Consider the following 16,286-nt stretch of genomic DNA (forward strand, 5'->3'; position numbering starts at 1 on the left):
AAATCCAGCCTCGGAATAGAGTTATCTACGTGCGTATGTATTGCGTGTACGTACACGAAAAAGATTGAGGTTAAATTTTGTACAGTCCAGCAAAACAAATGGCGTGCTAGTGTGCGTGAGAGCGGGCTTAGATAACTCTATCAGAATCACCTCGAAATTTACGAGCGATTACATATGTGTGTGTGAGTGTAAGCGCGTGCAGTCCAAAAATCTCAGCCTGCTGCGCCCCACTTCAGCTCATAATTTTGGATCGTCGTCGAGGCCACATCAGCTGCAGCAGAAGAGGGCGCAGAAGGCGAAAATTTCCTAGGCAGCCCAACGGACAAACAACGAAGAACAACCGCTGCACCGCGAAAATGACAAATCGACCTATATTTATAGATTTTGTTTTGGCATATCGCGGAACGATCAAATCTTGGTGGCGAATGCAGTAGGAAGGCAGAGAGAATGCAATAGGAACGGCAAAATGAGGAAACAAATCTTGCGTGCTTGTGAAAAGAGGGGAAGTAATAGCGAAGTAGAAGTATAAAAATGCGTTCTACCCTTTCCACTCCACTTAGTTGCCACCGAGATGCTGAACAAGTCGGGCCGGCTCATAATATCTGAGCCGCAGACGGGTGAAGCAGCAGCAGCAGGGAGAGAGAGAGCGCCATATTCTCTCTTCCGGAGAAGGATTTCTTCTGAAAAATTACCTTTATTTTCTAGAGAGAGAGAGAGAGAGAGAATCGGAGAGCAGCACCGAAGAGGGCAAATTGTGGGCGAATGCCGTAGAATGACACACCATACATACACACTCCCGTTTCATGGTACACGCTGATTGGGTTCGATGCGTCGAGTTTCCCTTCCACGGATGTTCGATTGATGTATCTAAATTCGTCACCTGAAAAGGCCATCAAAGACTGCGACCAACTACAGATACACCCGGGGACGAGCAAAACCGCCAGCGGAGGCAACTTTTAGGCAGTGGAGTAAAATCGTTTAACATAGTAGACTGTGTGAAAATTGTTGTAGCCCTGTTGTATGGGTTAGTACAACGAATCTACTACGAGCTCGTGTAATTAGTCACGGCCCCGGGATGCACAGCCGGGTCAGCCAGGAAGCTTCCCCCAATTCGTTCAAAGATTTTGTTTACGCCAGTGGTGGCCAAAACCTGGAGTGGCCGGTGCCCTCAAAGAAGGTTCCCCTGGGGTCTGGGGGGACATTTACAGAACCATACGAGTTTTGGCAATATGGGTATCCAAATTTATGGTTTTTGATACTGAACATGAAAATGGCCATTTCGACAGTGGTGGTTAAAACCTGAAGTGGCCGGTGCCCTCAAAGAAGGTTCCCCCGGGGCTCGGAGGGCCTTTTACAGAACCATACGAGTTTTGGCAATATGGGTATCAAAATTTATGGTTTTTGATACTGAACATGAAATTGGCCATTTCGACAGTGGTGGCCAAAACCTGGAGTGGCCGGTGATCTCAAAGCAGGTTCCCCCGGGGCCTGGGGGGACATTTACAGAACCATATGAGTTGTGGCAATATGGGTATCAAAATTCATGGTTTTTGATACTGAACATGATAATGGCCATTTCGGCAGTGGTGGCTAAAACCTGGAGTGGCCGGTGCCCTCAAAGAAGGTTCCCCCGGGGCTCGGAGGGCCTTTTACAGAACCATACGAGTTTTGGCAATATGGGTATCAAAATTTATGGTTTTTGATACTGAACATGAAATTGGCCATTTCGACAGTGGTGGCCAAAACCTGGAGTGGCCGGTGATCTCAAAGCAGGTTCCCCCGGGGCCTGGGGGGACATTTACAGAACCATATGAGTTGTGGCAATATGGGTATCAAAATTCATGGTTTTTGATACTGAACATGATAATGGCCATTTCGGCAGTGGTGGCCACAACCTGGAGTTGCCGGTGCCCTCATGGAAAGTTCACCTTGGGGGAACATTTAGGACAATTTTGCCGACAAATCTATGTAACAAAATACAATAATCTTATCCCAGATTTCACTAGCAATCCAAAAACTCATTCAAAATGTTTGGTCCTATGTCTTTCGGTTATGTCTCTGAAACTTGAACTTTTTGGCAATATGAGTAATAAATCGCTGGGGGTAATAAATCGATAATTGCGAAATTATTGAAATTGAGAATAACTCTTTCGTAATCAATTTGAGCCCTAAAAAGGGCTTTTAAATGCTTGCTGTTGAAATTTACTTGGCTGTCGCCGATGGCTGGCAAGAGCCTTGCCAAAACATTTCCCCATCGCGAACAACATTGAACCCTTCCAGGTTCGGTCTGCCCCTTCGCCGCGATGCTTCTCCGCCTTCAGCTATCTTTGTTGCCGCTGTGTCGTCCCTTCCTCGTAGACTGTCGAGAGTGATTTGAGTACGCAAATGAAATAGATTTTTGTTTTGGGATTTCGTGGAACGAAGAAATCTAGGTGGCGAATGCCGTAGGAAGGCAGAGAGAACGCCGTAGAAACGTCAAAACGAGAAAAAAGTCTTGTAATGTGTGGGAATAAATCGTTTAATGTGATTCAAATTTGTTGTGACGCAAAGAAAATCTTTAACACATGGTTCAGACTGGCTCTCTGTAATGAATTGGAGTCCTGATAATGGCTTTTATTATTTCAAAATATTTCTAAAAATTGTTCAATCCCAAAAGTTTAATTGATGAAATGATTTCAAATCAACTGGCACGCAAATCTTGACATTACGATTAGCTGTGAAGCGTTTCAAAACTTTAGACGTTATCCAACGTCAAAATACCATAAGATCTTAGAGCAGAAATAAATAGATCTTAAGAAATAACCGTTTCGTGATTGATTTTGTGGCCAAGAAACGCAAATAATAAAACTATAAAAAAATTCATTTAATTTTGTGTCCGAAGTTCTTCGTCATGATGGTTATGCCTGTAGCATTACCACTGCACCTTTTTCTTAAGAGTACCTTACATTTTCCTGCAAAGAATTTATTTTTTACAAATAAATTTTCTAAAATTTGTTCATATCAGGGATGGAATAATCGCAAAAAATATATTTTCGCTGCGAACTTGAGGAGGCGAATTACGAAAAAGAAAATTGCTCCTAGAATTCTTCAGGAAAATCAATCTGTTGATGTTTTTTTTGTGAATTTCCTTGTCAGCACCACTTAAAATATTTATTTCACTTTGTTTGCACACATTGCCTATCTACAAAATGTGACAGGCCATTTTTTGACGTGTGACGTTACTCTTGCAAGTGTAGTGGTGAAAAAGATGTTCCGCCGAATAATCAAGATGATGATTTGTTTAGATTCCTTTCATCGATCTTTCTTGCGTGAGAGAGGAGAGCAATGCTCCCTTCGGATTTTTTCTCTTGATGAGCGTCCAAAGATTTTCTTTTGATGATGATTATTCCATCGCTGGTTCATATCTAGAGTTTTTTTAATAGGTCCTATGAACATATGAAACACAATAGCTTATGGGACCTTTTAAAAAAGCTCTAGGTATTAAGCTTGAAATAAGCCAACAATTGCATACTTTTGAATAAAATTAAGGTTTTTTTTTAAGTGAATTCTTTCAACAAAAAAAAAAAGAAACACCGTATTTTCCTATAATTACAGAAACTAGCATCCTGTATTTTGTAATTGTAATGTTAAGATAGTTTCAGTATTTCGATGCCCGTGTGCTCTCCCCAGATAGGAAAACCAGCAATCTTAGTACAAAAGAGCACACTGGCATCGATTTATAAAAAAGGTATGCTGTGAAAATCTAGTTCTGTTATTGTAAAATTCGATGGATTATTTATATTTGTAAGAATATATGTTGCAAATTATGAAATAATAAAGATTCTTAAATCAAAGAGATTATAGAGATCAATTGCGCCATTTAATAGATTGTTCTTAAAAGAAGCAAACCCATCTAAATGAAAAATAAGGAAATTGTCGGAACAAAATTTAAACTTTGTAATTTGTGCAATTTGGATTTTGGGCCACTTTTGAGTTACACAGATCGAATTCCAGTCAAATAAAACCAATTCAGAATGTTTCGGATACCAATCATTTTAGTCTGGGACTTGGTAGTTAATATTAACTACTATTTACCATCTCCACAATATTCTGTTTAAAAAAAAATGGGCACACCGAATGATCAAGATAGTGGCTCTCATAGTATTAAAACAAAAATTGGAAAATTCTTCAAACTTTGTTCTCAACTTCCAGGAATATTAAAATGAATTCAAACCTACTCATTGTGACCATCCAAGGCTTCATAGCACTTGTTACAATGGCCTATTTCAAAATTGAGACCATAAAAGAGAGCGAGGCAGAGTGTGTGCAAATTCAACCCCAAAGAATCATCATGTGAAGCCCCTTATCTGAAACGAGTTCCGTTTAAATTTTCACCCACAATTGCAACACTATTAATAACCATATTTTCCCTTCTCCTCCCTTCCAGGTCATCCTGGGCCTCGACCACATGCACAAGCGCTTCATCGTGTACCGGGACCTGAAGCCGGCCAACATCCTGCTGGACGAGAACGGCCACGTGCGCATCTCGGACCTCGGGCTGGCCTGCGATTTCAGCAAGAAGAAGCCGCACGCGTCGGTCGGCACGCACGGCTACATGGCGCCGGAGGTGCTCTCCAAGGGGACGCCGTACGACTCGAGTGCCGACTGGTTCAGCTTCGGCTGCATGCTGTACAAGCTGCTCAAGGGACACTCGCCGTTCCGGCAGCACAAAACCAAGGACAAGCACGAGATCGACCGGATGACGCTGACGATGGTGGGATTTATCTCCAGTTTTACAACGTCGGAACGCACCGGGGGCGGTTTGGTTGATAAAGTTTCTTTTTTTCTTTTCTTTTCCTAAAAATATAGAACGTGGAACTGCCGGAATCGTTTAGCAAAGAGTTGCGGGATCTGCTGGAGGGGCTGCTGATGCGGGACATCGACAAACGGTTAGGCTGTAAAGGGGGAGGGTGAGTAGCCTTGGTTAACCATTAAAATCTGGGTGCACAGTAGGCGTATTTTTGATGTCAAAACAATGCTTGATAAGCAAGTCTTAAGTCTTTTATATTAGTTTTTGACAAATTTACATTTTGTAATTACATTTTTCTTAAAGCAAAGAGTAATTACAGAGGATCTTGTGTGTAAATGTTAGTGGGAGGGGAGCCAATTACCCGCGGCCTACTCGGGGTTAGTAGGGAAGGGATTGATATTAAAGACAAGGCTTGGGAAGGGAAGGGGGATTGTGTAGGGGTCTTGGTTGGCACTGCTGGCCTTTGTTTTTGTCCTCATGGGCTATCTACAATCACTTAGCTTAGAACATCTAAGTAAAGTAGTTACTTAGGAAAGCACGCAACTTACGGCCGTCATCCACAATCAACTTAGAAATTTTGCTGGGCTGATATACGTTGCTATGCAGTTGTTTGTTTACCTTTGATATTGAAACGTCAACTTACCGTAGATTTTGAAATTTTTCAAACCATACGTCAGTTTCTAATTTGATTACTTTTCCATTGTAGAAGCTCGGCTTCATTTCCATTGATTCAAATTCCTAAGCTAAGTGGAATTTTCTAAGCTAAGTGATTGTAGATAGGCCATCAGCCGCAACTCGGTGTCCAGCTGCTGCGATCTTGCTCTGCTTCCGGTGCAAACCAGCAACGAAGGCTTTGTGTGAAGGCGAGTTATACTAACTGAAGGAAAACTAACTGAAGAAAAACTAAGTGGATATTTTGGAATCTAAGAGGAACTGATAGATCGGATAGAGAACATCAAGGTCTAGTTGAGATAACGCGTCTCGCATCGCGATTTCTGGTGATCTTCCTCGGGATTTTGTAATTTTACTGTGTATGAAATTTGATCTATCGAATAATTTTGTCAAAGTAAGCCATTTTGCATAATTGGGTTCTCTTTACAAGTGTCTATATAATTTTTGGAGCTGTTCATACAAAAGTGCTTTTAAAATTATACTAAAATTGTATACCGAGAAGTGGTTTTACACTCTTAAAAAGATACCATTATTTTACTAACTTAAAAAAAATACAATTTTGATGACCTTTACTCCCTTCGTTATTTTATTGTATTATATGTTGAATTGGATCGAAAGAGATTTTTTTCAGTTTTAGTAAATGACGGACTTTTTATAGGCCACATTAAGAAGCAAGTTTCTAAAAAAATAATACAATTCGACGTCGTCGTGCTATCTTGTCGCACCCGCCATTTTGACGTTTCGAGAAAAACGCGTTTTAATGTTTGACCTTGAATATTCAAAAACGAGAGCACGCAATGTAAACAATAACAAACACGTTTTGTTTGGCTCACCATTCTGTGCATTGTCCCAAAGTTTGGTTGAAGTTGGTTGCTGGAGTCCCGAGTTATAATTACAAATGTTTACGGTAGTCTAGCTTGTACGTGCGACAAACGCATCCTGACTTTCCTGGCCTGAAATCCCTTTGGCCTTTTGTCGCACTTACATCAATTTTCATGGAGTGACAAGATAGCACGACAAGATTGAAACTACTTTCATATGTAAAGTGACAAAAATGCACGGAGTTTTTTCGGTTTTTGTTGAATATCTCAGGATTGAAATCGAATTTTGGGGATCTGTGAAGGTCAAAAGGTGAGGCATTGTGAGCTGCACAAAATGGCGTTCTAAACTCAATTTGGCCCAAAATGCACGTACGACAAGTTAGCACGATGGCGACGAATTGTAGACTGTGAAAACACACTCCAAAATTTTCTAAAAATATTTTTATCTATAAAAAATAGGGTGGCCACCTCAGAAAAAATATCAGGAATTCAACTGACAAACCGGAAAAAAGTTATAAGTTCGACAATATTCTCTTACATCAATTCAATATGATTAATTCTCTACAAATGAATAATTCGGGAAATATTTGTTTCAGTAGGGTGGAATCTAGTTACATGGGAAAATAGAAAATGATAAAAATCCAATCAGCAACACATTTTTTGGGTCCCTTTTGGGGTCTCAAACAACCCCCCAAAATTTGATCGCAATTGATTAAGCCCACGATTGGCGCAAAGCGAATGAAACTTGTATGGAAATTACTATGGGGAAACTTGCATTTTCACATTTTTGAATTTACAAAATTCATTATTTATAATTTTATGAAACTAACACCGTAGAAGTATAGCCCTGAATGTCCTAAAAAACTCTCTCGAAGACAGTATGATGCTAAAGTGCGTCGAAAAAAAGAGATAAAGAGTTTTCAAAATAAAAAAAATAAATGCAACAATCAGTGAAATCCACATTTTCTGCCAACATTGCCAAAAGAACCAGAAAATACAAAACAAACATGATTGTTCTTATATTTTGATGAACCTAACGTAGAATCGATATGAAGAAATGTTAAAAAATTGATATGTTTTTAAAAGGGGTTATCTCTATCAACTCATACGACATCGGAAAAAGTTGCTCCGATCTTTATTCGATTTGCGTTGAACTTTGTTCAAAGGGATTCATAAAGTAACTTTTTAATATTAAGAAAGTGTTCAAACCAATGCTCGAGTTGGCTTTCTTTCCACGAGAAAAAAAACTAGGATTTAGGTATGTTGTAACACTTTAAATATTGTTTTAATATAAAGTAGATTCTTGAAATTCGCATTCGCATTCGCATGGTGACCTCAGCGGGTTGCAGACTGGATTTCGTCATGTATATGTGATGCATGTTGATTGAATTTTTAGGTAGATTCTTGAAATTGCATCAAACTGCACATAAAAATGATCACTTCATTCACGTAGGATTCTTTCTATGAGCTCCCCCATGGATTCTCCAGTTTCCTTGCACCTCGCATATTCTATCAAATGAACATTTTTTGCTCTAGCCTCTTTCTTGAGAAATTCGAGCCAGCCACAGTTCAATGGATTTTTGACAACATTCAATACCTCCAACTTGGGAAATGGTTCGAACACTGACTGAGCAATCGCAAGTTGGTTACTGTTCAGATGAAGTTGCTTCAATTTAGGCGCTGACCAGTCGGCGAAAGACACATTGCGCATCAGGTTGCCGCTTAAGTACAAATGGTAAAGTTCTGGCAACACTGTCGGATGCGCGGGGGAGGAACTAAACCGGACGATTCTGTTGTAAGCTAGCGACATTTTTATAAGTTTGGTTAGTCCGTTGAAATCTTCCGCGTTGACAGATTCGATTTGGTTGTGCTCGATGCTGAAGTATTCCAGATTTTTTAGAACGTTCAGATGTGCTGGCAGTGCCGTGAGGTTGTTCGTATTGAGAAATAGCTTATCTGTGCGATAATCGAGGCTTGGATCGATCGTTAGTGACGTCAGATTACTTTCGGTGATTCTGAAATGCTTGAACTGGGGCGTCATGTAAGCCACTTTGCAGAAGCCCCAGATGAAATCAAATTGATCTGCATTTTTCAACTGATAGAGCATTGCCATCGTCAAGTTGTTGATTTTGCATTTTATCATACTAAATTCTTTTAGATTTGGGAAGTTTATCTTACTGGCATCGCTCTCACTTATAATTTCGGTAAAAAACAAAGTTTTTTTGGTCTCCTCATCAACTGCAAGCGTCATTACGAACAAGCTGGTAATGAGAGCAGAATTTCGTTTGAATAGAATAAACAAATTAAGCAATTTATATAACTTACCATATCAAATAAGCTAGAGCTTTCATTGCGACAGCATCCGGGAGCAAACTTTTTTTTTTAAACGTGAACTCTTGCTTGAACCACAATTTTGACTAACGAATCAACTGAGAATACGGATGCTTTATAAACAGGTTAGTCCTGCTTCGATAGATTACACAATCTTCTAAATGCGCAGTGATTCAAAAGTTCACCTTAATTATTTTGGCGTAAACCCTCACCAGAACGATGCAAATGGTTAGGCTTTTCTTCCATTGACTGTCTTAAACAATTAATGGTTCAATTTAAAATGATACTATGTGTTATAAGTTCTTCGTGAGATCTTCTTCGGTGAATATTGGAACGCCACCGATTGCAGTAAGCTGGGAGGGTTAATTTGATGAGAGTGGGACCACAGAGAGAATAAAATTAGAGAGAAAGAGCGACTTCAGAACTGCCGTGGCTTTCTTTCAGTGACAAAAAAAACAAGGATTTCTACTGCAACACTTCAAATAATGTTATATTATTATGTGGATTCTTGAGATTGTAATCACATCATTCACGTTTGATTCTTTCAATGAGCTCCTCCATGGATTCTCCAGTTTCCTTGCACCTCGCGTATTCTTCCAAATAGACATTTTTTGCCCTAGCTTCATTCTTGAGAAAATTGAGCCAGCCACAGTTCAAAGGATTTTTGACGACACTCAATAACTGCAGCTTGGGAAATGGTTCGAGCACTGACTGGGCAATCGCGAGTTGGTTACCGTTCAGGTGAAGTTGCTTCAATTTTGGCGCTGACCAGTCGGCGAAGGACACATTGCGCAGCAGATTTTCGTTTAAGAAAAAGTGATACAATTCTGGCAACACTGTCGGATGCGCGGGGGAGGAGCTGAGCCGGGCGATTCTGTTGTAAGCTAGGGACATGTGCTTAAGTTTGTTCAGTCCGTTGAAATCTTCCGCGTTGACTGACTCGATTTGGTTGTGCTCGATTCTGAAGTATGCCAGATTTTTTAGAACGTTCAGATGTGCTGGCAGTGCCGTAAGGTTGTTCGTATCGAGAAATAGCGTATCCGTGCGATAATCGAGGCTCGGATCGATCGTTAGTGACGTCAGGTTACCTTGGTTGATGGCGAAATACTTGAACTGGGGCGTCATGGAAGCCACCTTGACGAAGCCCCAGATGAAAGTAAATTTATCTGCATTTGTCAACTGATAGAGCATTGCCATCGTCAAGTTATTGATTTTGCATTTTATCATACTCAATTCCTTCAGATTCGGGAAGTTAATCTTGCTGGCATCGCTCTCACTTTCAATTTCGTTAAAGTATAAAGTTTTGCTTGTCTCCTCATCAGCTGCAAGCGTCACTACGAACAAGCTGAAAATGAGAGTAGAATTTCGTTTGAATTTTATCCAGCACATTTTAAAGAATAAACAAATTTTACAGTCTATTCAACTTACCAAATCAAAAAGGCTAAAGCTTTCATTGCGACAGCATCCGGGAGCAAACTTTATTTTTAAACGTGAACTCTTGCTTGAACCACAGTTTCGACTGACGAACCAACTGAGAAAACGGATGCTTTATAAACAGGTTAGTCCTGCTTTGATAGATTACACAATCTTCTAAATGTGCAGTGATTCAAATGTTCACTTACATTCAATTCGATGCAAACGTCGACAAACAACTGTCTAAAATAATTAAATGTTCAATTAAATACGCTTCTCTTTGTTAAAAGTGCGATGCTACGGCAGATCTTCTTCGGTGAATATTGGAAACCCTGGCTAAGAAAGAATTTGGCAAAAGAAGGACCGTGGAGTAAAATGATCATTTGAGTAATTTATAATTGTTCAGCTTTAGTTGAGTGATGCTGTTGGAGATAAAATAACTCTAAATATCAAATTACTCGTGTAAGGCCCTTGCAAATATTTTTCAAAGTTTTTGTCCCTCGGCTCTGGCCGGGGTCGAGGGAGGGGGGGGGGGCATAAAAATATATAAATTAAAATAACTAGCCATAGTCTCAACAGTTGAATGAAAAAAGTGATTTAAAGTGCATTTTTCACCTGCCCAGTTGTTTTGCTATAATTAGTTTTCAAAATATCTAAGTATTGGAGAGTTTTATTTTCGCCGAAAAAAAAGCTTCTAGCGGTGCTGTACATTGGAATGCACAAAAATTGAACATATTTTTGATCGATCCCAGACATGCTAAATCTGATTTAAACGCAGGAAAATGCATTTCTAATTGTTTTCAGTTGGTTAGGGGAAAGTGGGGCAAGTGTAACAAGCTAAGGAAATGCTCGTTATAAACCATTAAAAACGTTAAAAAATCTGTCGGATTTTTTAGAATCATCTTATTCCAGGTCTTGACTGAGACTTTGATAGAACAAGTTTAAAAAAATCTGTTTTTAATGTAAAAAATTGATTTTAATTTTTTTGATTTTTCGTACGTTTTACTCAACTAATGGGGCAAGACGAACAATCTGTTGGGGCAAGAGGAACAATGCATGAAAAACATGATAATTTACTAACAATTGAACTATTATCACTTAGATACATCAGATTAGGATGTATTTGAAACGTTTCTTTCATTTTTAGATTAAAAAAAATTACTAAAAATTTGACCGTTTTTACGAAAAAAATATTACTTAGATGATAAATAGTAAACTTTCATGATATTATTATATCGTGTATGGACAATTTTTTAAACAAAACTTTTATGTATTTTTTTCACAATAAAATATGTTGCTGCAGCAATTCGTATTTTTTCCATACTAAAAATCCATATGGTACACTTGCCCCACCTAAACAAATTTTTTAAAAGCTATTTATAAAAATAACCAAAACATAAATCATACTTTATAATACGTGCAAGTCATTGGTAGGGACACTATTGATCTAGGAAAAATAGCATTTTGATAAAATGAGCCTTAAAACGAACCCTAAGCCTTATTTTGTACTTTCCAAATATTATAAGGAAACAAAGGTTTTGAAAAAAACTTCGTTCAATCTTATGCCCCGTGGCGTTTACGTCGTTTTGGCGGTTATGTGGTAGTAGAATCAGCTAATTGCATTGCTAGTAACAATTCCTCATACTGGAAATAATCAAAATTGCAATTTGAACAGAACCCGTTCTGCGTTCGTTCTCTTTCTACAAAATGAACTGAACCCACAGCGCAGGAGCCATTGCTTTTCGTTCCAAAAACAGAACTTCACTTTTTCGTGCCGTTCTCTTCAAAGTTTGGAACGCGTTCTGTGAACCGTCTGTAGCCAGAGGCTCTCTATAGCAACTGTTTAACTTAAATAAACATTCAGTAAAACAATTTATACAGAGCTTAGTTAGCTCGGTGGTAACATGCAAGTACAGTATTCAAAGGAAGTGAGTTCGAATCTCAAGTATTTGAAATATTTTTTTTAGCATTTTTTTGACGACGATTGAAATTGAATTTTTGAAACAAACCAAGGGAAACTCTAGCTGGGAGGCTAGGGAGACTAAATGAAACGGTTCAAATGCAAAAGGACCCCCAACTAAAATGGAGACGAAATCTTATTGCCACCGAGATTTAAAAAAATCCATGCTTTTCAAGTTCAGGAAAAAAAGAGTTTCGAACTCACTACCTCTGATTACTAAACCGAATTGTTACCACTAAGCTAGCAGTACTGACATGTGAACGGACGATTAAAAGTCAATAAAGTTTAGCTAGTCCACTGAGGTCTTATCAAAGGAAAATGTTGAAGTTCTGAACTGGGTTCTCGGTTCGTTTCAAAAAGGCCTACTGAACGAACGTTTCTTAGAGACGAGCGTTCGTTCTCAGAGCTGTTATTTTCCGTGTTGCTTTGTGAACTTGAACGAACGGAGAACCCGTTCAAAAGCATGACATTTTCAAAATAGTGCGTTGTTTGGGTGAGACTTAAGCTAAGAACAAGATTGTCCGTTCGACGCAGTGACGAACGCAGAACGCTGTGCCAGTTCGATTTTTCCATCAACTGTCAGTCGAACAATCTACAGGGGTTGCTTTGTTCAATGGTCGATGACTGGCAGGCTATGATGACAGGCGCAAAATTATGCGTTTGCGTTCAGGCCTGACGGACAATCTTGTTCTTACCTTAAAGGTAAGAGCAAGATTGTCCGTTCGACGCAGTGGTGAACGCAGAACGCTGTGCCAGTTCGATTTTTCCATCAACTGTCAGTCGAACAATCTGCAGGGGTTGCTTTGTTCAATGGTCGATGACTGGCAGGCTATGATGACAGGCGCAAAATTTTGCGTTTGCGTTCAGTCCTGACGGACAATCTTGTTCTTACCTTAAGAATTAATTTTCCTGTTTTCAAGCATTTGCATGGTAATATCTCAGCAACTAAGGGCCATATCAACAAAGCTCAAAATAGCAAAATTTAGAAAATTTTCTCAGCCTTTTAAAAATATTTTTTTAAAGTGGCCAAACATGGGCACTAATTTAAAAAATGAATACTCAATTATTTTCAACAAAGTAATTTAAAATTGGCTTTAACTTGAAAGCGATGCATTTTCTGAAAATTTTACTTGGATAATTTTTTATTGTAAATTTGATTTTGCATCGAAAAATGAAGTTGAAAATTTTTTGTGACCAATATTTCGAGTTTTTGAAATAATCAGTATTGATTCAAAAATTTATAACTCGGTCGAAGATTTTTAGCACAACCTGGAAATTTCTGAAAGTTGGCAATTGATGTCCCCTAAAACATATCAGAAAAAAAAAGTTTAAAATAGCGTTTTTTTTTTTTCAAATTCAGTTTTAGTGACAAAAAGTGAAATTAAAAATCACCAAAAAAATTTCACCGTATATATTTTTTTTCAGTGTAGTTCTTATCCATACCTACAACTTTGCCGAAGACACCAAATCTATCGAAAAATTTATTCATAAGACACAATCTTTTGAATTTGCGTATATCATTTTTGTATGGACAGCTGCCAAATTAGTAGGATGCAAAATTATATGGACAAACTAATCATGCAAAATGCCTTTTTTGGGCATACCGAAGGAACCAACAAAGTTTAGCCGGATTAAAAAACGCAAAAAATAAAATTAAAGAAAAAAGACCAATTTCGTAGAGAATTGCTCATGAAAGTTGTGTTTAATGTTCCTAATTAATAATAAGGCCGTTGCAAATATTTTTCAAAGTTTATGTCAGATTTTTCTAGACACAATTTTATGGAAATTGGTCTGACTTCAGATATGTATGAACACTTGTATTAAGGAACCAATAATGCAAAATGGCATTTTGGACCTAGGGTACGTTATCCATTAGTGGACCCCTTTCCTATAGTGGACCCTCTGATGAAAAATTCAATAAAATCCCAATTTCAAGCGTGTTTTTGTCTGCAAATCTTTTATTTGGCAAGTTCAGCATCATTTAAAACAATGTTGACTGACATTGCATTGTCCTTTTTGCCAAATTAAGTGTTTTGAGTTCGACAACTGAAATCAGACATGGCCAGTAGCATTTTCACAACCAAACTGCATTGATATTTTATGATTGAATTAATTATCCAATCATTTTTAACTGGTTATTTAACTTCAGTAAGTCGAAATACTGTAAGTTTAAGGAACTATACTAAAATAAAGCGAAGAGCTGCTCATTTTCAAGCTAAAATTAGGGGGGTCCAATATAGGACAACGAAAATCCTAACTTTTCCAAAAGTGGACCCCTGTTAATTTAACCTTCAAAAATAAAAAAAACTGTGTATTTAAGCAAAAGTTTTTCTTAAACATACAATAAATGCTTGTTGTAATCAACCTAATTGCATATTTTTTCAATTATGAGTATAAATATAGCCGTTTTCATGTTAAAAGTATCAAAAATGCTGAAGCCGTAAGAATTCATAATAAAATAAAAAACTATAGTTAATTTAACTTAACTGAAGCATCATAATTAAAGTTTGAAATGTTATTTTATAAGTATAAAAAAATAATAAAATATTTAAAAAAAAACATGCATAGTTTTATTAGCAATCGTAAACAAATCTATTGTTTTGTTTCAGTCAACTATTTATGTAATTAATATGGAAAATGTGTATCAAAATTACTTGTTTTAATCATTTTAATGTTTACAGTTGTTTTTGAAACGTTTTCTTTGATCTTTTTTGGAAAAAATGTTTTTAATGTCTGTTAGGTTTTTTGTTGTTTTAAGCAAAATTTGTTAACAAAACATATTTGTTTATGATGGAAAATCCATCTTTTATTCATTATATTTATCATAAGACCTCCACCATGCATCAAAACACCAAATATCGGTTAAATTTGGTATAAAAATAACAGTTTTCCTATAGTGGACCCGGGTCCACAATCGGATTATGGACCCGGGTCCACTATAGGAAAAGGGGGTCCATAAAAAAACTCCAGGGTCCAGGCAAAAAAACTTTTTTTTTTTAAATGGCTATTTTTCTGCTCAAAAACAAATTACTGATGAAAAAAATAGTCAAAATTGTTCAAAAGACTTCAGATTTCATTGTTTTGAACAAAGGGTTATGAAAAAGTGCTTAAAATATTGAAAAATTGTGAAAAATGCACGTCGGTTCTACTAGGGGGTCCACTAATGGTTAAAATACCCTAAATGGAAATTTTTATTCAAAGTGTTTATTATTAGTTTTTGGATTCGTTAACTTATTTGTTGAATTTTCCGAGCCCAACTTTATACATTTTATATAAAAAGTCACTATTTGGCAAAGATCTTCGTTTTACCCATGCCAAAAGACGTTCTGGTAATCATCGGCTCTAAGCCGCTGAATTTGAATAACACTAATCTCAATTCTAGAGAGTGGCAACCTTGAAACTTGCTTCCAGTATACTTAATCTGTGCGTTAATTTTCTCTTATCACAATATACAAGTTAAAAACGCAGCATATATTGCCGTTGTAACGATTAAAGAGGGTATGAAATTGTTTAAAGCAATTGGGAGCATAGATTTTTTATCTGTTGATTTCTTTTTACGTTCTTCCTGGAAATCCTATAAATGCAATGGCATCATTCTTAAAAAAAACCATGCGTCTCCATTGAATCTCACTTTCTTATAATAAATCCATGGAGGCGCCCGGTCTTCTGTCATATAAGGTCCTTCTAACTTGTTGACTCTTTTCTTCCTCTCTGTCTTCCACCCACAGGGCGGACGAGGTGAAGGCACACCCGTTCTTCGCCGGCATCGACTGGAACCAAGTGTACTACCAGAAGTACACGCCCCCGCTGATACCGCCCCGGGGCGAGGTAAACGCCCTTTTATCTTGTTTCACCCCTCTTGCTTATTCCCCCATTCTTGCAGGTGAACGCGGCGGACGCTTTCGACATCGGCTCGTTCGACGAGGAGGACACCAAAGGCATCAAACTGACTGAACAGGACCAGGAGCTTTACAAGTACTTCCCGCTGACCATCTCGGAAAGGTGAGCTTGGAGCTTTTTTTTTGGAAAGAGCTTTTTCAAATAACTGTTCCTTCCCCCTCCCCAACAGATGGCAGCAGGAGGTCGCCGAAACAGTATTCGACACCGTGAACCTGGAGGCGGACCGGGTCGAGCAGAAGCGCAAGGCCAAACAGAAGCAGCGGCTGGACGCGGACGAGAAGGAGTCCGACTGCATACTACATGGGTACATCAAGAAGTACAGCGGCTCGTTCGCGACCGTTTGGCAGACGCGCTACGCGAAGCTTTATCCAAATAGGTTCGTGTCGTGGCTAACCGTGTC

The 16,286-nt window shown here is 38.2% G+C and overlaps 1 protein-coding gene across 6 annotated transcripts in view; it reads left to right on the forward strand.

Moving 5' to 3' along the window:
- The window catches only part of LOC6036095 (G protein-coupled receptor kinase 1), a 301,613-nt gene that overhangs the window by 272,771 nt on the left and 12,556 nt on the right, over positions 1-16,286 (forward strand). For 5 of the 6 annotated variants that reach the window (XM_038255303.1, XM_038255304.1, XM_038255307.1 and 2 more), the window contains exons 9-13: positions 4,427-4,756; positions 4,849-4,949; positions 15,715-15,814; positions 15,870-15,988; positions 16,056-16,262. In XM_038255303.1, coding sequence (XP_038111231.1) covers positions 4,427-4,756; positions 4,849-4,949; positions 15,715-15,814; positions 15,870-15,988; positions 16,056-16,262 — 857 coding nt within the window. The remainder of the gene's footprint in view (positions 1-4,426; positions 4,757-4,848; positions 4,950-15,714; positions 15,815-15,869; positions 15,989-16,055; positions 16,263-16,286) is intronic. The other variant, XM_038255309.1, reaches the window with a different exon arrangement.

This window comes from Culex quinquefasciatus, chromosome 2, assembly GCF_015732765.1.
Source record: "Culex quinquefasciatus strain JHB chromosome 2, VPISU_Cqui_1.0_pri_paternal, whole genome shotgun sequence".
NCBI classification, from domain to species: Eukaryota; Metazoa; Arthropoda; class Insecta; order Diptera; family Culicidae; genus Culex; species Culex quinquefasciatus.